General features: G+C 40.9%; 1 protein-coding gene across 3 annotated transcripts in view; it reads right to left on the reverse strand.

Moving 5' to 3' along the window:
- The window catches only part of LOC127944570 (sodium/potassium-transporting ATPase subunit beta-1-interacting protein 3-like), a 70,005-nt gene extending 48,360 nt beyond the window's left edge, over nucleotides 1–21,645 (reverse strand). For 2 of the 3 annotated variants that reach the window (XR_008150383.1, XM_052540604.1), the window contains exon 1: nucleotides 21,276–21,643. Coding sequence is in view for 2 of the 3 variants with exons in the window: in XM_052540604.1 (XP_052396564.1) it covers nucleotides 21,276–21,329 (54 nt within the window). In the remaining variant the exon portion in view is untranslated. Of the gene's footprint in view, nucleotides 1–21,275 lie in introns of all 3 variants that reach the window. The other variant, XM_052540605.1, reaches the window with a different exon arrangement.
- Between the last annotated feature and the right edge of the window lie 448 nt (nucleotides 21,646–22,093).

Below are 22,093 nucleotides of genomic sequence, written 5' to 3' on the forward strand. Positions count from 1 at the left end.
TTTAGTCGGGTTGATGTACCTTTTCAGTTCTGTGTATGTGATGCTAGTTTTACTTAAAGTCAAATGCTCATGAACTGACTGTCAGAGCAGTTCTGGAGATGTTGTTCATATGTTCAAGTCCTTATTTAGTGAGACAGCAGACGCAGAAATTACCGTGAGCGTAATGCGCGCTTCAGTGTGTGTGTGAAAAAGGAAGTCTCGCTCCTGCTCCATTCATTAACAGAGACACACAGAACATGCAGGATTTACATTTAAACACTGTTCCGTCTTAATATTTAGAGATATTAATTCGTGAATCGGATGTAAGTGCAATTACCTATTTTGATGAATTCAAAAAAAAAAAAAAAAATAAATAAATAAATAAATAAATAAATAAATAAATAAATAAATAAAAAGAAATAAAAAAAAAAAAAATGTTTTTAATAATAATTGGCAAGTTCTGTGCCATTCCGCGTTCAACTGTAAATTCCGTTTTTGTGACTGGATTCCGCGATCCCCTCCACGTTTTCTGCATCGCGGAAATTGTAGGGCCCTAGTTGTGGTATGCCAGCTCTATCTTGCAATGGACACATGCCACAACGTTCTCTTTATGTCCTCAAATCAAAACACTGCTGTCTCCTTGCAGTACGTGATTTTCGGACGCAGCACTTGTCTCCTTCCGCCAACAACAACAACAACAAAAAAAAAAAAAAAAAAAAAAAAAAAAAAAAAAAAAAAATCATTGCGAAAGAACCTGACGTGAGATTTAGAATAAATTAAAAGAGGCTTCGAAGCAGAGGAATTTGTCTACATCATTTTTTGTAATCGCGTTACTCGAGGAATCGTTTCAGCCCTAATCTTAAGCAGCTCAAAAGGGGCCTCTCACATAATCCGATAGATGCCCTCGGTTGTTGTTCATCAGACATTTAAAAAAAAAAAAAAAAAAAAAAAAATATTCCTCCTTAAATCATGTTGTGTACTTGAATAATAGAAGCCTCTCAGTTATCGTTTCTTCGGCCAAAGTAAGGGCCCTCCAGCCATCGTTACAATCTCTTTGCCTATTTCAGCATCGGACAGGGCTCTCCCTTCCGGTGCAGCTGGGCAGTGGCTCCCTTCGGTCGCAGTGTGAGCCTTTCATCTGTCATTGAGTTGCGCTGTGCGCTCAGCGGCAGATGGGGTTATCCCTCCCGGTGCAGCAGAGCCACAGGCCCCCTTCGGTCGTTGTGACAGCCCTCCATCCGATGCATCAAATTAAGCCTCTTATACAGTCGCAAGGGGGACTCTCACTTCCGGTGCAGCAGAGCCGCAGCTCCCTTCGGACGCAGCGAGAGTCCCTCCATCAGTCGCGTTTTCTTGCCTACTCCGTATCGGACGGGGCTCCCCTACCGGTGCAGCAGACCCACGGCTCCCTTCGGTCGCAGGGTGAACCCCCCGTCTGAGTTATGTTGCATGCTCAAGGGCGGACCGGGATCTCCCTCCCGGGGGAACACAGCCGCTGGCTCCCTTCGGTCGCAGCAGGAGCCCTCCATCCGATGCATCAAACCGTGCCTCGAATCTTCTTGCCTATTCTGCATCTGATGGGGCTCTCCCTTCCGGTGCAGCAGACCCACGGCTCCCTTCGGTCGCAGGGTGAACCCCTATCTGAGTTATGTTGCATGCTCAAGGGCGGACAGGGTTCTCCCTCCCGGGGGAATAGAGCTGCTGGCTCCCTTCGGTCGCAGTGAGAGCCCTCCATCAGACGCATCAAGCCATGCCTCGCATCGCAAGGGGGACTCGCCTTTCCGGTGCAGCAGAGCCGCAGCTCCCTTCGGACGCAGCAAAAGTCCCTCCAACAGTCGTATTCCAGTTAGCGTCAATCAGGGCTCTCCCCTCCGGGGCAGCACTCCTGCTGCAGAGTTGCGAACCCCCTACGGAGGCTGGGAGAACCCTCAGAGGCAAAAAACCGTGCCTCCATAAACCCGCAATGGGGGACTCCCCCTTCCGGTGCAGCAGAGCCGCAGCTCCCTTCGGATGCAGCGGGAGTCCCTCCAACAGTCGCGTCTCTTTGCCTTCTCAGCATCGGACTAGGGCTCCTCTTCCGGTGCAGCAGACCCACAGCTCCCTTCGGTCGCAGTGTGAACCCCCCATCTGAGTTATGTTGCATGCTCAACGATGGCTAGGGATCTCCCTCCCGATGGGGTACAGCCGCTGGCTCCCTTCGGTTGCATTAGGAGCCCTTCATCCGACGCGCCAAACCGCGGCTCGAATCTCATTGCCTATTCAGCATCTGACGGGGCTCTCCCTTCTGGTGCAGCAGACCCACGGCTCCCTTCGGTCGCAGTGTGAACCCCCCGTCCGAGTTATGTTGCATACTCTATGGCGGCCAGGGATCTCCCTCCCGATGGGATACAGTCGCTGGCTCCCTTCAGTCGCAGTGAGAGCCCTCCATCAGATGCAACAAACCGCGCCTCGTACTCAGCCGCAAGAGGGACTCTCCCTTCCGGTGCAGCAGAGCCGCAGCTCCCTTCGGAGGCAGCAAGAGTCCTTCATTTCTTGATATCCGGCATCGTGCTCCTCCCATAAGCGGCACGGAGGGCTCGCGGGTAAGACGTTGCGAGCAGCAGCTCTCGTCGAACACTGCACGGGCTCTCCCGGTCGCTCTGCATTTTCTTCCCAACACGCATATTTTGGGGGGCAACTAAATTTTATCTCTCTGGCTGCTGTCCTATGGCTTTAAGCTTCTTTTGGGGAGTCATTTGGGTTCGGGCTATGCTCCGGGCCCGGACCCCTCCCCCAGGACAGCACGCCAAAATATGCCTACTATTTGCCTTCAGATTAGATGTAAGGGTGAACTCGTGAAATGTGGTTTTATTAACAAAGTTCGGGAGAAGCACGATCAGATAATCATCCAATTTGGCACAGGTGCATCTCGTCTAGCTAATCATCTTAAATAGCACGCAAGCGTGTATATATATCCAGTCTTCCTACCTCCTGTCCCACGACAGTTTTTTCGGCAACCCTCCTCCACCCCAACTCCTCACTTCTAATCTATTTATCCCAAATTAGGGATAGGGGGAGTCATTTGGGTTCGGGCTATGCTCCGGGCCCGGACCCCTCCCCCAGGACAGCACGCCAAAATATGCCTACTATTTGCCTTCAGATTAGATGTAAGGGTGAACTCGTGAATACCTAATCTGTCAGACTGACAGACCAATCGGTGCAGCGACCAGGGAGTCCTGGTATAACCAGTGTTGGGGAGTAACTAGTTACATGTAACGGCGTTACGTAATTTAATTACAAAATTAATGTAACTGTAATTAGTTACAGTTACTAAGAAAAAATGAGTAATTAAATTACAGTTACTTATGAAATTTTTAACGATTACAAAGGGGATTACATTTGAATATTTACAAACATCCACATACAGATTTAACTGATTTATTTCCAAAATTGCACTGACTATTCTGAGACATACGCCCTAATAATTTCCGGGATGCGGAAACACAGTCTGCTTCGTAGAATCCAGTCAAAACTAACGCGGACGGAATATGCCACATTTTGGATGACTAAAATCAAAAGTAGGTCAGTACACTTGAATCAAAACATGACATGGACTAGTGTCTGTGAACATTAAGTCCCAAAAATGCAATATGTGACTCCTGCACCTTCTGCGTGTCTGGAAATCAGGCGCGGACTGGACACCGGGAGAAACGGGACAATTCTCGGTGGCGTGGCAGCTGATTTGGCCCGCTATTTTAATGTCATTATTGTATAATTGCCTGCCGAATGTAGGCTGCTAAAGCGATCATTTGCGAATCCGCCATTTGATAATTAAATCTCTAATAAGTCATGAAGTGTTAGTCGTGACCGCGCGCTGTCCGCGCCTCCGCCAAACTGTTTGGATCAGACTCAATGTAATCAATGCGAGAGAGAGAGAGAGAGAGAGAGAAAGAGAGAGAGAGAATAGAGTGGACCGTGGAAGCGCACAGCTGGAGCAGAGAAGAAGAACTACTGTTCAGGGTTTCAGGTCAGTTTCATCTGTAAAGATGCTTTTTTGTTTTTTTTATTTATTTAATCAAGCAGCAGCACGTTGCTCATTAGTCATCACTCAAAATACTATATAAAGGACATCATTATTATCTGTTGTAATGTTACAGTAGTAATTTAGCTGAAAAAAAATCTGATTTTTTTTTGGGGAAGCTACGACAGACAACAACACACCCCTTACGAAAATTAACGTTTTATTATTTTACTATAAATCCAGAGAAAATGGTTACTATTGTTTAACTGTGATAACCAAAAATGTTAAATTATTTTACACATTTATTTGTTTAAAAATAAATACAAATCCATTTGCAAAACAAAAAACAAAACAAGGTTATTTTACTTTTATATAGGCTAATAAAAGCATGGTCAATTTTTGTAAGGGAAAACATGACTCGTGTACAGTATGAGGATTTTTCTAGAAAGATATTGTAGTATTGTAGAGTATTGTATTGTAAAGTATAGTTTTGTTCAATCTTGAGTATTAAAGTCATAAGAGAGATGGATAACGGGGAAAAATAAAGAGACTGAAGAGAAAAATGGAAGTGAAGGTGCAGTTCAGGAGAGAACTTTTAATTATTTTGCATGTCCCCAAATTAAAGATTTAAACCTTTTTTATGTCAGGTCCATACAAAAAATAGTTTTGTCCATGAATTTGTTTGTATGAGTTTGAATTTTCCAGTCTGAATTTTTCCCCAGTCCACACCTCCTGTAAATTAATGGCAAAGACATGGTTTCATCTACTACACATAGGCCTACTGAAGCTTGCAGTGTTTTCAACCTCTACCACCTCAATATATGAGTACACCAGCACATAAACATAATTTCTAGAACTGCTCTGTCACTTCATGCATTTTACTTATTTTGAGAAAACTATCATCATATCATATACAAAGAGACAGCAGTTTAAAAAAAACACCAATGTTTCAGGAGTTTATTTTACAGAATATGACACATGCTTATTAGATAACTGTATTTGAGTTGATGTATATGCTTTTATTTATTATTATTTAATTTTAACAAATTTAGAAAATAATCAAAAAGTACTCAAAAGTAATTAGTTACATTACTTTAATAAAGTAATTGAAAAAGTTACACTACTATTACATTTTAAACAGGGTAACTTGTAATCTGTAACCTATTACATTTCCAAAGTAACCTTCCCAACACTGTATATAACCCACAGCTGTCCACTGCCGCATCATTCTCTGCATATCATCTACACCGTGCAGTCTATAAGAAGGGAAGTTAGGTGAGATACCTCACTTCTGTTATCAGAGAACCGGGTTTATGCAAGTAACCCATAATGTTCTCTTGCTAACATCCATTCAGTATCTCCCTCTGGGATTTAGACCACTCCCGTACTGCAGATATGCTGTATGAACAGATGCAATGCACAGAGGAAGATGATGAACATATGACCACTGCTTTAATGCCCAAGCTAAAACCATGCACTTAATAATATAATACAGTGAACAAAAGCACCGAGGTGTTTACTGAACTATAAAAATATGTGTGAATGGCCTGAAAGAAGTGTATTATTTATCAGGCACCAATCCCACTCAAAGTGTTAATAATAATAATAAGCCAGGGATGACTCTGTCACATCCAATCTATAATTTCTCACAAATGTGTGTGGTGATGCCCAGCTCGCCACAGCACAAATGTCCTGTAAAAGAAACTCCCCTGAAGAGTGCCCAGGATGTGGCCATACCTCTCATGGAGTGGGCAAGAAGTCAAGTTGGATGTAGTAAATCTGCATCTTTGTAACAAATTACAATCAAATCTACCACCCAGTGAGAAAGCCACTGACAAAAAAATAGGTCTCCCCTGTAATTGTCAGCCCAAGAGACGAAGAGCTGATTACTCATTCGTAACAGTTTCATCTTCTGCACGTAAACATTCAGAGAGTGCACCGGGAAACAGTGTAACTCTTCCTATGCTGAAGAAAAAGGCATCAGAACACTAACAATTCCACAGATCTGTTTGCTCCTGTTGTGTCCCTGATCTTAGGAACAAAAGCCGGATTAGCTCTTAGCGTATCTTTCGATCCATCCGATGCAAACTGCATAAAGGACGGATATACTAACAAAGGGTGTAATTCACTTACCTGCTTTGTTGTAGTGAGAGGAAGGAACAAAGCGGTCTTTAAAGAAAGACATTGCAAATCAATACCCTCTAATGGTTCAAAAAGAAGCTGCAAGAGCGTATCCAGAACCACTGTTAAGTAGTGATCGACCGATGTATCTGTTTACCGATATTTTTCCCGATATTTAAGCATTTTTCCATAATCGGGTATCGGTTTTGTAATATCGGATTCGCCGATTTATGGCGCCATCTTGTGGCCGTTTTGAGATTTCCGCCATTGCAGCCCGGGTGTCTGAGGAGATCAGTCAACAACAACTCAGTGCACAGGTAAATATATGTTCTACTTGGTTTGCTTTAATTAATCAACTTTATTTAACATAACAGACATGCACAAATGAGATCTGAGACATAAATTCCTGATATAGTTAATTTATGCAGCTTGTTCCTAAACAATTGAGACGAACTCATTGAGTCACGTAGTGCAATTCATCATGTCCTGCCCCAATAAAGACGTATCTTTACATGAATTAAATAAAACAGACATGAATGAGTGCATGTTGAAAATAAAAGCGTTGAATTTAATTCTCTATCTGTTGTATTTGCTCACCATTAGTCTAGAAGAGAAAGTTTGTTCATATTGCTTAGCAACTGACGGATGATCTGGAGGCTTAAGCACGGCGACTGAATGAAACCTTTGACAAGATTATCTTGTTTAAACACCCTAGATTATATTATCATTTACTACATAACAATTATTTCGCTAATACACGTATAAATATAGCCTACTGCTTTGTGGAAATTAATTATTTATTATCTCCATGCGCGATCGCGGTTGATTAAGTTATAGTCAAACAGCACTTTTTCAGTTGGCATTTCATGATTTAACGTTAGATTAAATTTAGATCATAAAATGCCAACTGACAAGTGCTGTTTAACTTTATATAGTCTCGGGAAAAAAAGTTCGTTCATATTGCTCAGCACCTGACTGGGTTGATGATCAGGAAGCCTCAAGCAATGCCACTGAATGAAACTTTTGACAAGATTATCTTGTTTAAACACCCTAGATTATATTATCATTTACTACATAACAATTATTTCGCTAATACACATATAGGCTACATATACCGCTTTGTGGAAATTAATTATTTATTATCTCCATGCGCGATCGCGGTTGATTAAATTATAGTCAAACAGCACTTTGTCAGTTGGCATTTCATGATCTAACGTTAGATTGAATCTAGATCATAAAATGCCAACTGACAAGTGCTGTTTAACTTTATATAGTCTCGGGAAAAAAAGTTCGTTCATATTGCTCAGCACCTGACTTGGTTGATGATCAGGAAGCCTCAAGCACGGCCACTGCATGACATTTTTTAAGGAAGCAGGCTTACAGGGCAGAATGCTGAAAGACTCTGTTTTCTACACTAAAACCTAGTTCTGCTTAACTGGGAGTAAATAGCTATGCACTCCTAAATAGCCCTCCCGCCCCCCACCAACATGTTAGAATCATTTTTGTTCTTTATTTTTTTACCTGTTTTTATTTTTCACCTCATTCATTCATTTTTACCTCATCAAAGCTTTTATTTTAAAACAAAGACACTTAGTAACAGTGCGCTTAAATTTTTTGGACTCATACCCCTCTATTTATTTGTGTATAAATATAATGTTTTTTTTTTTTTTTTGTATGCAAGGGGGGAGTGATTGTTATAAATAAAATGTTTTTTTCAGCTCATTTGTGTTGTAATAATTGTCAGAAACAGAAGTATAACAGTAAATAAATATCGGTTCTGCATATCGGTTATCGGGTACATAAACATACAAATAATCGGTATCGGTATCGGTTATAAAAAACCAATATCGGTCGATCACTACTGTTAAGTCCCAGGACGGGATCAGGGATTTAGTGATCAGACTCAACCATTCCCTCATAAATTCACATATCAGGGGGTGCTGGCTTATCATTCCTATCATTCTTGCAGGAAGCAGAGAATATTGGATATAGAGAATAAAAACGAAAAAATAAATTTCTCTTCATACCATTGTTCAAACACTCTCCATGAACACACACAGAGTGTGTGGAGGGTGCCCTCTCCCATCTGAATTGTTTCGATCACATTCAGTGGCATATAAATTCATTCTTTCACTGCACAGAAGCTCTGCGCAATGGAAAAGCCATGGTTTGTCATAAAGAAGTGGAATTATCTCTGCTATCCACAGTTTTCCTGGCCAACAAGGTGCAATAAGAATCAGCTAATGTCTGAATTACCGTTCTCTTTGTAGTGTTGGTTCAGTGAGGCTCAGCAGGGGAAACACGTACAACTATCCATTTGGTCACAGGTGGGCTAGAAAATCCACACCCAACAGTGCATCTTCTGCCACTAAGGAAAAGAATAGAGGACACTGTGAATTTTGTATGATGCAAAGAGATTGAATCACCACCTGTGGATGAAGTGTCCATTCCCTCTGCGCAACAGATCCACTCCCCTGTGCATTATTCCTGGTACTTGTGTTGCACGTAATGGCAGAAACCTGCTGCTCCACACAATTATTTTGTGAGTTAGACTGTGAAACTGTCAGGAGCACACACACCCTTGTCAGTTTATGCAAGCCACCACCATTGTGTTGTCTGATCTGACCAATACATGAAATCCCTGAAGGAAATGAACAAAGTGGTTTAAAGCTAGGGACACTGTTAGTAGTTCCAGGTAATTTATGTGTCTTTCCCTTTGATATAGAGACCACACGCCTCGCAATGTTCTGTCATCAAACATTGCCCCCCAGGAAAGTGGGGATTCTCCAGTGATGTAGAGCCCTCCCACATTCCTCTGAGGTGATCACTCTGCGGCTGAGCCAGCATCCAATTGCTGTCCAGCGCTGAAATTCTCTCATTCTCAACAACCCAAGTGGAATTACAGTCACTGTCAAGACCACCATCCCCAGTAACCTCAGATGGATCCTGAAAAGAACAGATCTCCCTTTCAGAAAAAGAGAAATGCAGCTGTGGAAATGAATTGATGTATTCCTCTGAAAAGTACACTTGATACCACTTTTTCCTTTTCTAAAATGTCTGAGAGACTGTGCCACAGGTAAGCTCAGCTCCTCCAGATCCTGAATGTTCAGTCATGCAAAACCCTTAATGGACACATGGTTGGAAAACAGCTTGTTCCAGTGTCTTTTCATCTCTGCCACACATGCCGGGACAGCTGGGATGAACTGTATAACTGGCGCGAGGCATGATGGCAGACTCCTACCATCATGGAGATCCCTCCCTGTCCCTTGGAAAAGGCGGTGCAATGAGTTAGGAGACAGGATAGCATCCTCCTCCTCTCCATCGTCTTCTAGAAGATGGGGGAATAAATCATTTTTGTCAACCTCCCCTGTCACACCTACAAGGGCATCAACAAAGGGGGTTGGGGGAGGCAGAACAGGAGCCTGCACATCCATATCACCCCAAGTACTATAGGCTCTTGTGGCTACTTAGCTGTCTCCTCTCTGGGTTGAGTCTGAGAAGAGAAGCATGGGTCCTGGTTTCCTGCTACTGCCACACTGAGTCTCCTTTCACAGGTTTTTACAGGAAAACCAGTACAAATAGAGCAGCTCTCTGGGTTAGAAATGGTAGCATGGGCATGCTTACACCCAACACATGCTATACATAGAGGATTCTGAATCCTTAGCCAAAATCCATAGACCACATGAGCACATGCAAGGGGATGCATCTTTCCCCCATTGCTCTCTGCCATTCTAGCAGTGGCCATAACTCTCTTCTGCCTCTTTGTAAAGTAATCTCTCACAGAAAAAAAATGATAGGGTTAATTTTCATTATCGTTTCCAGACAAATTGCACCGCGAACACCTGAAAAATCAGAATTTCAGGCAGTTCAGATTATGCACAGACAGAAATCTCTCAGATATCTAGTTTATTTGCTACTAAGAGCCTTAGACAAAACTCTGAGCATCTTTCTCAAAAACACATTAAATAACACATGGGGCCCTATTTTAACGATCTGAAACGCAAGTGTCAAAGCGCGAAGCGCAAGTAACTTTGTGGGCGGGTCTCGGCGCTGTTGCTATTTTCGCGGCGGGATAAATGGCTCTTGCGCCCGGCGCAAATCTAAAATGGGTTGGTCTGAAGTAGCTTCATTATTCATAGGTGTGGTTTGGGCGTAACGTGAAATAAACCAATCAGAGCGTCATCCAACATTCCCTTTAAAAGCAGGTGCGCAAGTTCCATTATGGATTGCTATTATTATGGCGTATTTACCAGGCGCACGCCAGGAGCGGTTCACAGCCGAGGAGACTGATGTTCTTGTAAGAGCAATGAAAGACAGAGAAGTTGTGTTGTATGGGGATGGGAGAAACCCACCCAAAATTGCGTCGGTTAAACAGGCGTGGGGAGGAAATAGCCACAATTGTTTCATCGATTTTTTTCCTGGTTCTTGACGGACAAACATATTTGTCAGATGTCCTTACATAGCCTATATGTCTTGCCACTATTGGGCAAACAGGTCTGATCCTTAATTACTACAATTAGCCTGAATAATTTGTAAGCTAGATTTATGCCTATTTTTTCACATCTTCGTGGCACACCACAATGATTTCCGTCATCTCATGTGTTAATATTTTTTTTTAGTGTAACAGTTTATGATTTGCAAAAATAACTGTTGCATCTGTGTAGATTACATGAGCAAAGTGTATGCGCGTTACATTATGGTCAAGCATGCGCCCTTAAAATAGCATAATGAACAACGCGCAACGCGCCACTGACTTTAGACTAGGTTTTTTCTGGTCAGTGGCGCAATTGTTTAATGGAACATCAAAATAGCACCAGGGATTGTTTGCGCCGGAACACGCCTCCTTTTTTGCGCTGAACCGCCCAGGGAGCGCAAGTTCATTCACTAGTTTAGCGACGTGCTTCTGTGGAGGGAAAAGCGCGCTTTGCGCGGGTGCAAAATAGGAATGACACATGCGTCGGTGTACAAAGTCAATTGCGCTGGGTGCAAGATAGGGCCCTTAGGGTACGTTCACACAACAGTGATTTTTGTTTTGTCAAGTTTTTCCGTTGCATTTTGTTTAATTTTCATGTAGATGAAAGTTGTCAAAATGATCCCCTTTTACATCAATCCGTGAAAACGATGAAACATGCTGTATTATGCATACCAGACCAGTAGTTTGCGATGTCACTTCATGAAGAAAACCTACACATCTGTGCACATAACTACAGACTGAACACAAAATACAAATGACTTCACCGTTTTCACAAATATTATTTTTTGTAGTTCACATGGAAATAATAATGGTATAATTTTCAAAAGCTTGAAAGTTGAAACACGTTCAAATGTTTTTGCTTTCAGGCTACCAAAATGTATTAGTAATTTTATCTGTATTTAACAATACAGAGGGATATATGTGCACAGATTTGAATATTCTTATTTATCATCATCACTTCACCTAACTGCACACCCCTCCTTCTTGTCTTACATATTAAAACCATATTCCTCACAATAGCTTGATTTATGCTGTATAATGGGGGGGTTGCCATAGGAACCACTCCAGTGGACAGCTCATTGAAGGTGTTTATATGGAGAGAGAGCACTTCTGATCTCTGCATTCAGATTTATAATTGGTCCTTCAACAATGAAGGTGAGACAAGGAGGAGTGGAAAGTCAGCACACTCCACCCTCTGTCCTTCTCTAAGCCCCCGGCACATACGGTAAATCACACTCTACAATCAATAATTCACACATGCTCCAGGAGGGGGAGGAGGTCAAAGAGACAATTAGAGGCAGACTCGATAAAGAGAGGAGCATGTGGAGAGACAACAGTGATTAGAGGATCTCCTTATATTTGAACGGTAAGTGTTTGTTTGTTTTTTTAGCACAACCACTCAACATCTCTCAGTATCTCCATTCTGAAGAACTTTCTACAAATTAAAAACCCAAGTGAGCCATTTCCTCTTGAAACAGGAAGTTTGGCCAGGGCATATCAAAGGGCACACCTTATTTAAAGTATTCTGAGCAGCTACTACATTTGATGAGGAACAAACTTTGCCTTCATGTTCTGCACGTCTCTGTGAGAAGGAGCGCCACAGTTTCATCTAATAAACATACTCAAGCATGCATGATTTTCATGTTTTTTTCAGTGTCTGCTGTACCATATGAGGACATGAACTTCAAAGGTCTTCACTGCAACTCGACAAAATAAAACATTCGGTTTTACTTTAAGAAATATGAAATATTATTTTAATACAGTAGAAAGTAACTCAATGTAATACAATATTATTATTATTAAAACATCATTTAAGGAATCACACAATATCGACGGTAAACCTCAATTGTGAAACACTGGCAAAAAAAAATTAATACAAAATTAAACTGTAAAATTTCCATTTGATTAAATGTAAGATTAAAGATTAAATAAATGTTAGTTTTATGCATTTATTTGATTGATGCATTTTTTATATTAAATAAGCTTTTAATATTCTCCAAAATGGCGCTACGGTGATGCGGACAGACATAGAGGAGACGAATTGTTAAATAAAGTCGTTATTTTGGTTTTATTTTGTGTACAAAAAGTATTCTCGTCGCTTCATAACGTTACGGTTGAACCACTGACGGCAGATGCACTATTCTGACGATGCTTTTTATACTTTTCTGGACCTTGACAGTGATATTTTACTTGGCAGTCTATGAGACAGTCTCAAGCCTCCAGGTTTTCTGACAAAATATGTTAAATTGTATACTTTTATGGGTATGGAATGACATGGGGGTAGGTGATTAAAGACAAACTTTTCATTTGGGGTGGAGTGTCCCTTTAAATAGTTGTTTGACTGATAAAACTGAAACTAAAAAGTAATCAAAAAACTGATTTCATCTATCTGTAGTAGTATGAATGAAACCAGGACGTACCATTATCTGCCATGTTGGCTTTGTCATGTGACCTACGCTTAACTGGTAAAGTATCCTTTTGATGCACACTTCAGAATCTAAGTGATTCAGCTGGGTACTTTTCCTCTACGGTTGTATTTGTGTAAATGTTTTTTTAATGTAACCTCACTGATACTCATGACTGACAGATTACACAATTTGCTGCTGAGGCTGTTAAGCTAACTGCTTGACTTTCTAATAGGGACAAATACATCGACCACACATTGCTATTGTGAATTAGATGTAACTCTCCCCCTTTGTGCTCATTTCCTCCATCTCCTTCACTTCTTTAGAGTATCATATGATCAGTCACCTATCCTATCAGAGCTATTGATCAGCATCTGGGTGAATGACTGGCCTGCTGCTGCACTCAATGCAGGGGCTTCAGTTTGTCAGAGTGCGGTCAATATTCATACTTAAGGCATCAATCGACCCTATTCAGGAACATCTTGTTGTGGACTCAGCACATGGGTGGTCTAAATCAGTTGTCATGACTGAGTAATGATCCAAAAAGACCAAATGCATCACTTAGCTAAGCCTGCTAGTTTAGCCACAATGCATTATTCACAAAGTTAACCTGTTTGGTGTATTCTAAATAGATGCATTATATCGTTGATATCAGCAGCTGTCCATATGAATGGCCTTTCGTTTGCACTTGAGTGTTTTATACTAGGTGTCAACAGGCCATAAGATGAGATTCACTCACACTTCCATTTAGCCTGTTCTTGTCCTGAGGATGCTGTTTGTTGGCATTACAATCAATGTCAATGCGCTCAGAGATGACACTCTTGTTTGTCAACTGGCCAGTTCTTCACAGTCAGAAGCCTGACACAATCAGCTTGCCACAGTCTGATGGGACGTCAAGATCGAGAGAGAGAGAAAAACGGAGAACTTCTTCTCCAGCTTAAGGCGCTACACAAAACATTGAATCTGTAACTCAACACTGATGCTCACAACGGGGCGTCCATAAATGTAGATGGAGGTCAGAGGTCGTGTTTGCTCGCTGGTGGGATGTAGATAAAATAGTGATTCATATGCAATGACACAGTCGTGACTGTGCGTGAATAAGCACAGATATGGAGAATTTCTGGGATTTGTGAGAAAAACATCAAATCTATCTCTTTAAATGCTGTTTTATAACAAAGTTCGGGAGGAACAGTCGCAGTTCATTAGCCTGATTAACACAAGTGGAGACCAATCAGTAATCAACTCATGACAAGGTATAAATAACAGCAGAATCTGTTCATTGACAGTTTTCAGCATTCCTCCTCCACCCCATTTCTCCTCACTTATAGATCCATCTACTCTTACCACAACCGGGGGGAGTACTCTGGGTTCGGGCCACATCCCGAGCTCGGAGCCCTCCACCTGGACAGCACGCCAAATACGCATAAACTTACGGTATTAATATAGCGTACATAGATGTGAACTCGTGAATTTCCATATATTCATTTTAATGCTGATGTTTCTATACAAAGCAATTTACATTGCATTCAATTTTGTATATTTAACTATATATGAACTATTATATGATTCATAGTTTCAACTCAGTCACTTAAAAGCTTACATAGTAAGGGTGCTGCATTAAGCCAAAAGTATTCTTTAGTTTTGACACAAACAAAAAAAATTGGGCTGTGCACGCACAGTACGTGTGTACTATGCTATTGATGTACCTCCCATCATTCACACTGTATTCTAGACCTCTAGAGCAGTGGTTCTCAATTCTAGTCCGCACTTACCACCGCTCTGGACATTCTGTTTGCATCTTTTAGCAATTCAGACATTTGTTCTATTCGACCATAAGTGCCCTGTTGTGTTAAATAACAGAGACATGCCAAAAATGCAGAACGGTGGTATGTGAGGGCTGTAATTGAGGACCACTGCCCTAGAGTATGTGTAAAGTATACTCTGGGTTTTAAAAGGCAGGTGCCTATAGACCCCTTTTGCGCGGACGTCACAGGTACGTCACGGCGCTAGCTGGAGGCAAAATAAACGGAAAACTGGAGGCGGCTAATACAAACCAACACAGGGTCGGCTACTCAAGGAGCTTAAAATGTCGTCTTGTTGTGTTGTTGGTTGCCAGAATTGACGGAGAACATTTTATATACATTGTTGTGATTAATTGTGACTGGAATTTAAGAACATGGTAAGAAAGAATAAATACAGAAAGTTTATAATTATTTTCCAGTCTTCAGAATTTTTATTTCTAGAAAATATTTACATCTTAATAATAATTTTACTGTAATGTCACTCTTTATTTAATCTAAGGATTTATACACCCTCAGTTTCTCTATACACGCTCGGTTTCTCTATCAGGTAAGTGTAGATGTCAGGCCACTCAATCGGAGGTAATCCTGTCAGATCGTCCATCCAATGAGTGATTGTGTACGGGTCGACCAATCTGGTTCCGTCCGTTAAAGTTAACTTTTTCAAATAATTATCGCGGTCCCGGACAGTGAGTTACCTTAAATATTCAGATAAAGCAGATATATTCAGATTTTCTCCAGCCATTGTTAAAAAAACAAGCTAAGAAAACTCGCTAGCTACCGTTTGTTCAAGTGTTGAGGGGAATCTTTCTGCCTCCAGCTAAGCCCCGCCCACACAAATACGTCACCTTGTTTACCAACTGTAAAAGGGTCTATAGGCAATCCACTAGATTGTTGAATAGAGATAACTCTAATAACTCTGCTACTATGACCAAATTATTTTGGTCTAGATCTGCTGCAGTCCTTCTCTCTGCTGGATCCCTCATCAGGCATGTCTCCATCAACCCGCACCAGGCCTTCCTGAGTTGTGAAGAAGAATTAGGTGAAAATGGGCTTGTGTGTGTGTGTGTGTGTGTGTGTGTGTTTCCATCTTTTTCTGCCATCTCATTCTGATTCATTCCACTAATTACCCTTAATAACAGCCTGAGTGCATAAATGAAAAGTTGTTTATTTAGAGTACGCAGATTGTATGAGTGAGAGAGAAAAGAGGGGGTGGCATGCTTTGTTTAATAAATATTCATCTGCTTGTCTGGCTGGGGGATGCACATTGGGTGTTGGGTTGAATCATTTGCAAATCAGCTGATAAACAGTGCTGCACATCCCTGCCGTCATTTGTCTGGGAGACAGCGGCTGCCGTCAGGTCTCGTAAAACTGCTGGGCGTATCTATCTCCCCTAGCTGTCGTGAAATAGCCAACAGGGGCAAATTAACCTTTACAGGAGGGCAAAAGGTTCCATCAACATAACCAGTGAACCCCTGTAGCCCCGTAATGACACCTTGCGAGCAAATTAAACCACAAATTACCCCATCCTCATGTTTCTGTGGCTTCTTGTTTCCATAGGAAGTGCTGTTTGTTTAAATAGTCTGGCTCTCCGTGGGGAGTTAAGAGTAAAAACACATGACATGTCAACTTTACTTCTTCTTACAGATGGACCAGGAGGAAAGGCATGCTGACTGGACCTCTATTAAGCATGTGTGTACATTAAAGGGCCATTTCAGTTTGGGTTCAATACAAGTTAAGCTCTTGTGACAGAATCGGTGACATGCTGTCGATTGCATTAGTAAATCATTTCATCTCATCTGTCAGTTTATTTATTGCATTTACAGCAATGCACTTATATAGTAAGGCTATAAGGCAAGGCTTGTGGCTTGCACTTATATAGTAAGGCTATAAGGCAAGGCTTGTGTTCAAAATGTAGAAAAATGTATATAATAAGCGAGTACACCATGAATCCATTTTCCAAACCGTGTTTTTGGCTTGTCCTGAATCACTAGGGTGCACCTATAATAAGTGTTTATATTCGGACTATTTTAGATTGCTTCGGGGATACCACGGCGGAGTAACCCAGTACCTTTGTGATTCTTCATAGACATAAACAGAGAGAAGTAGTTCCGGCTACGATGTTCTTCCGCAAGACGCAAGCATTTCTGTTTATTAACCGCTAGAGCGTCAAAAGTTCCCTACCGCAGCTTTAAGTGGACACAAGACTTAAACATTATTTGTACAGTCTTTCAACTCCCATCATGCCCATGTAAGCCAGTTAAACTTTTTTTTTTTTTTATTGAGCTACTTAGTTCCTTTTTATGGAAAGTAATGAATTGCATCACTTTTTGTCACTTGCTTATTTATCTTTAATAACAAAAATCCCAAAAGTCTCAGCAATGTCGCATTTAGTTTAAATGTAAGTGCATTCATGTAAACAGTTTTTAGACAAATCAAGATTATAATGGCATCAATATAGGTTTTCGAATGGAGAACATTCCTTTAATCTGTATGTAAAGAGGTCACAGAGGTCATGTATGGTATCTATTCAACATTCAGGACTAGATTTGATGTGTGTGTGCGTTTACGAGTATTCTCCTCCTGACCTCATTACCGTATCTCTCCACAAGCCTCTCTGACATAAAGAGGTCAAAGCCACTGCGTTTTATTACCCACAGTCCATCAGTCACTCTCTCTATTCAGCGTTTGTCAAACACACACACTTAAGTGTGTCTTTTTTATTTTCTACAAAAAATGTTATTTACTCAAACTCATGTCATTCCAAATCCACAACTTACTTTCCTCAATGTAACAAAAAAATGATGATAAATTGCTTGGCCGTTCTTCAAAATTCCTCCTTTTTTTTCAATGGAAGAAAGTGAGTCATACGGGTTTAGAACAAGAGTTTCATTCTTTAGTGAATAATTTCTTCAAGTCAGATAAAAATTCAAGCTGCTTGTTAACAAAAGAAAGAATTTTTAATCAAGAAAACCTCATTTTTGGGCTTTGCCTGGATACAGATTGCATTCCTCCCAGGTTAACCATGAATCCCTGCATGGGCCTATCATGTGAGAGAAGTGGTAATGAGAGATGGTTCATGGAGGAGAACGTCTCAGAATTACAATAAACTTGATGACTGTCCAATTCACTCCAAACATAGTGATTTCCAAGTCAGTCCATGTCTATGTGGAGAATGTTTTTGAGAAAAAGCCAGATGAACTCACCACCAGGGAGACTTTAAACCAGCTGCTGACAGTTTCATGTGCTTTTAAACAAACTCCTCGTCTATTACTGCTAGAAACGAGAAATGGAGGAGGAGGAACCAAACCAGATGTTCCTCAACAGCTACAAAGGGTCAAGTTCAATATGGTTTCAATCTGCGTGTCTACCTGTGTTACCCATGCTCCTCTCCTTCCCGTCTCTGGCACAAACAGGTGTGTAGCTCTCACGAATTACATCACACCAATGAAATCATCTCCAGTGCGTGGAACTGAGAAATGAGCAGCCAATCAACAAAAAGTCTTTAGCTGAACTTTTAGCTTTATTGCATTTTCTGCCATGATGCTAAAAGAAGGAAAGAAAGTAGTGACAGATCTTTCCTTCCGTGTTGTGACTATCCGAAATGAGACGATCTCAAAAGTTGCTCATTCGATTTTGAGATGTGGCCGTTGCACTCGAAAGTAAACGCACTCTTGTAGTTTATCGTGAATGGTTAGGGTTTGAGGTAAATGACTGGAAGTCTAGCAAACATGTGTTCCACCACAAGATTGAGCTTTCATTTGTATTAAAAATTACAAGGTGAAAAAGAAAATAAAATAAAAATGCATGGATAAATCATAAAATTAATACCATGTATTAACAAAATACTTTAAAACTGATATACAAATTTGACACTATTTTCTCTAATTCAAGTAGAAATAACACTTAAAAACTTAAAAGTCAGTCATTTTAAATGTCACAAATGAATTCAGGCATCGCATTATAAATGCACAGCATAATATAATACTAATATAAATTTATTAAAAAAGCTATAACATTGTACAATTACCAATATAGCACTGATGTATCCTTAATTTTGGTCTCCAGACAAAACTCATGTGCTTCCTTCAGTGAAACTGCATGAATTTTTTTGTCGGTTTTAGCACTGATGTATCCTTAATTTTGGTCTCCAGACAGAGCCGAAGGTCCTTCAGTGAAACTGCATGAATTTTTTTCTCGGTTTTATAGTCCGCCGAGCAAAACTCATCTGATCACTTGAAAGTAATTCAACAGATCTCCTCAGCAAGCCACAGCGAGGAAGTCGAAGTTCATTACTTTCTTTAAATCTCAAACCTTATATGAGCAAGAGTAATGGAGAAGTTTGTCTTCAAGCACCACTAATAAATAACAGCATCAATCCTCCAGCCATCCAGTCAGCCTAAGAGATCTGTGACATCTTTCCACTGAGAACAACACGCAGTAACTGCAGACCCGTTGGGGAAACTCTGTGACATCAAGATAATAAGATCTCATAGCAAGACAGAGAGCAGGACTACATCAAAGCGCAGGAATGTTTTCCCTGAGGTGCCTGAAATGAAAGGAAGACGGACCCCGTCAAGCTCAGCCAGAGCCGAAGGTCTGACAGTAGCCAGGAGTGTGTTACATGCAAACATGTGAGCCGAAGTGTGTAACTCCTCTGTCTTTAGGGGGCAGCAGGTGTCAGCGTTTTTAATGCCCCTGTCAGAGAGGATTGTGGGAGGAATGTACAGCATTATTACACAAGCACTGCCACAGGTACCAGAAATAAAAGACGCGGCTACGCTGTCAAATTTGAATAACGTGCAATCAGTCTCCAGCAGCAGTTTAGCGGTGTAGGTGTTCAACGCATGTTTACACTGCTGTGGGATCAGTTCAGATGTTGAGGCTGGGATTGCGACCGGGGGAGGCTGACTGAAACAATGCAAAAAGCAGCTGCAAGACTTTCCACGTGGAAATGAGGACACCAGCAACTCACTGCCAATATAACATTTCACTGACAAACAACTTCTATTAACGCTTCGGCTAGGATGGAGTATCCAATGAACCGAAGCAGGCTCCAATATAGATTAAGCGACAATTACAGTATAATAGCTTCTTGGAGAGACGCACATCTCTCTCTTTGACAGGAACATGGGTAGATCTACCTAATGACTAACCAGTGAAAGCTCCTGACAACTCTATCAAGAGTGTAAACAGATCAATTTAGTGCTGAGGGGAATGCCGTGGGGTCTCGCTACGCACTTTCACATCCTAAACTATTGTTCAGGAGCATGTAAACAGTATCCTCTGAGTCAACACAGTCAGATATTTATGGAAATTTGTTACCTGTTATGAGTTCAAGGATGCAAAGTTTATACGTTTTGGAGGGTTTTTATGGAATACTAATCTATGAAACCTTGGGGGGGGGCGATATTTAATTCTGTATTATGACGTACATTTGAGTGAAACAGACTATCAACAAAATAAAAATAAAAACGTAGACCAGGACTTGTTTCAATCCATCAATTGATGACTGGATGGAGGCAGATCTGAATGTGAGCCTGTAGTCGATTGTAAGAAAGTATAGGTGAAATAAATGAGAAGATTCAGTTTTGACATTTTGATGAAAAATTAGATAAAGGTTAAAAAAAATGTAAATGAAGCATTGATGATAAGATCGAACATTAGATAAGAACATGCGTCTAGAAAATAAATTATTCAATTTTTTTATTTTATTTTTAATGGTGCATGCATTTTGATGTCACAAACATGATATGTCGGCTAAATTAAAGTCAGTTTTAGATCATTAAACAAATAAATAAAAGGGATAAATAAAATAAAAGGCTTCTGCATTTAATTAACGTTTGATTTGGAAAATATGGTTATACTGTCAATACCCTATACCTAGAGCTGTCATTTTTTATTTTAAATAGTAGTTTATAATAATAATAATAATAATAATAATAATAATGTACAATTAAACATTTACATTTTTAATGGTATGATGTTGTTTTACTACACTTTTGATTTTCCATGTCAAAATCTGACAGTGTTGACATGGCAAGGAAAAACACATTTTGTGCGAAAAGTAATAATAATACTAATAATTAAACAAAATAAATTCCTTGGCATATGATGTTGTTTTAAGCCCTGTATTCTGTGTTGTCCCAGTGAAAATCTGTATAACAGTATGAGAAAAGTTCATCTGGGATGACTGAAGTAGTGCAAAAGCATTAAACTGCCCATAAAAGTATTTTACAGCTCATTTTATATAGGGGACAACTTCTTAAACACATGTTAAACCTTAACTCAGATCAAGAAGAACAAAAAAAAAAAACGAGTTCAAGCAGACACACTGTTTAAACAATGTAGGCTACTCACTGTGTATCCGGTGCAACAGCAACATCACAACAACAACAAAGCAAAAGGCAGCGTATTATAAACTAAACAGCACACGTACACGTAGAGCAGTCATAATTATCTGTGTGAAATGCACATTTATTAGAAAACAAACTCACCAACTGAAACGTGCACAGAAATATAAGGGTGCACCGTCCGCTGCAGCAGCCCATTGTGTTAAAGCTTGATAATGAGATCCTGATTATATGAGTCTATCAGCAGAAAGTCCTAATTACACAGAGAGGAGCGCGTCAGTCTCTGTCCGGCACAACGCGGCTCCGCTCCCATTGTTTCCAGCGGCGCTCAGTGAAACCCGCGCGGCGGAGTGAAGCGGATCCCGGGAGGAGAGTGAGGGAGACTGGGGGAAGAGCGAAGAAAGAGGGAGAACACGAAGAACAAGGGGCTAGACGGGGCGAGAGGGAGGGGCACGGGGAGCAGGCAGAGGGGTGTATAAATCACAGTGGTTTGTTCTCACACACACGGACACAGGCTGTGTGGATGAACCATGGTGCGTGTGTTGTCCACTCGAACCCATAGAAAACGCGGGGAAATTATTCAAGAGCCACAGCATTCCTGAAATAAAAACTTAAACCGAGCAATGGCTGGTTTAATCTGGTTTCACAGACTGTTTCAGCAAACTGATCTCCTAGCCTGACCAACTGGAAAGTGGTCAAAAAATCCAGCCTTAGATTAGCAAACAAGAGTAGAACCCGTATCTACAGACCACTGCTAAAAACAAACAAAAACATGAACTAGCCTACAATGATGCGCTGATCTTAGCTGGTTTAGCTGAAAGTGCCTAAACCCCTCTCAATCCAGCCTACTGTACATAACCAGGCTGAGAGACCACTTGAGACCAGGAAACAAGCTTAGAAACCATGTTAGAGACCACATCCATGCTATTCAACAAACAAACTGTAAACCAGCCTAAGACAGT

This window comes from Carassius gibelio, chromosome A23 (genome assembly GCF_023724105.1).
Source record: "Carassius gibelio isolate Cgi1373 ecotype wild population from Czech Republic chromosome A23, carGib1.2-hapl.c, whole genome shotgun sequence".
Taxonomy (NCBI): domain Eukaryota; kingdom Metazoa; phylum Chordata; class Actinopteri; order Cypriniformes; family Cyprinidae; genus Carassius; species Carassius gibelio.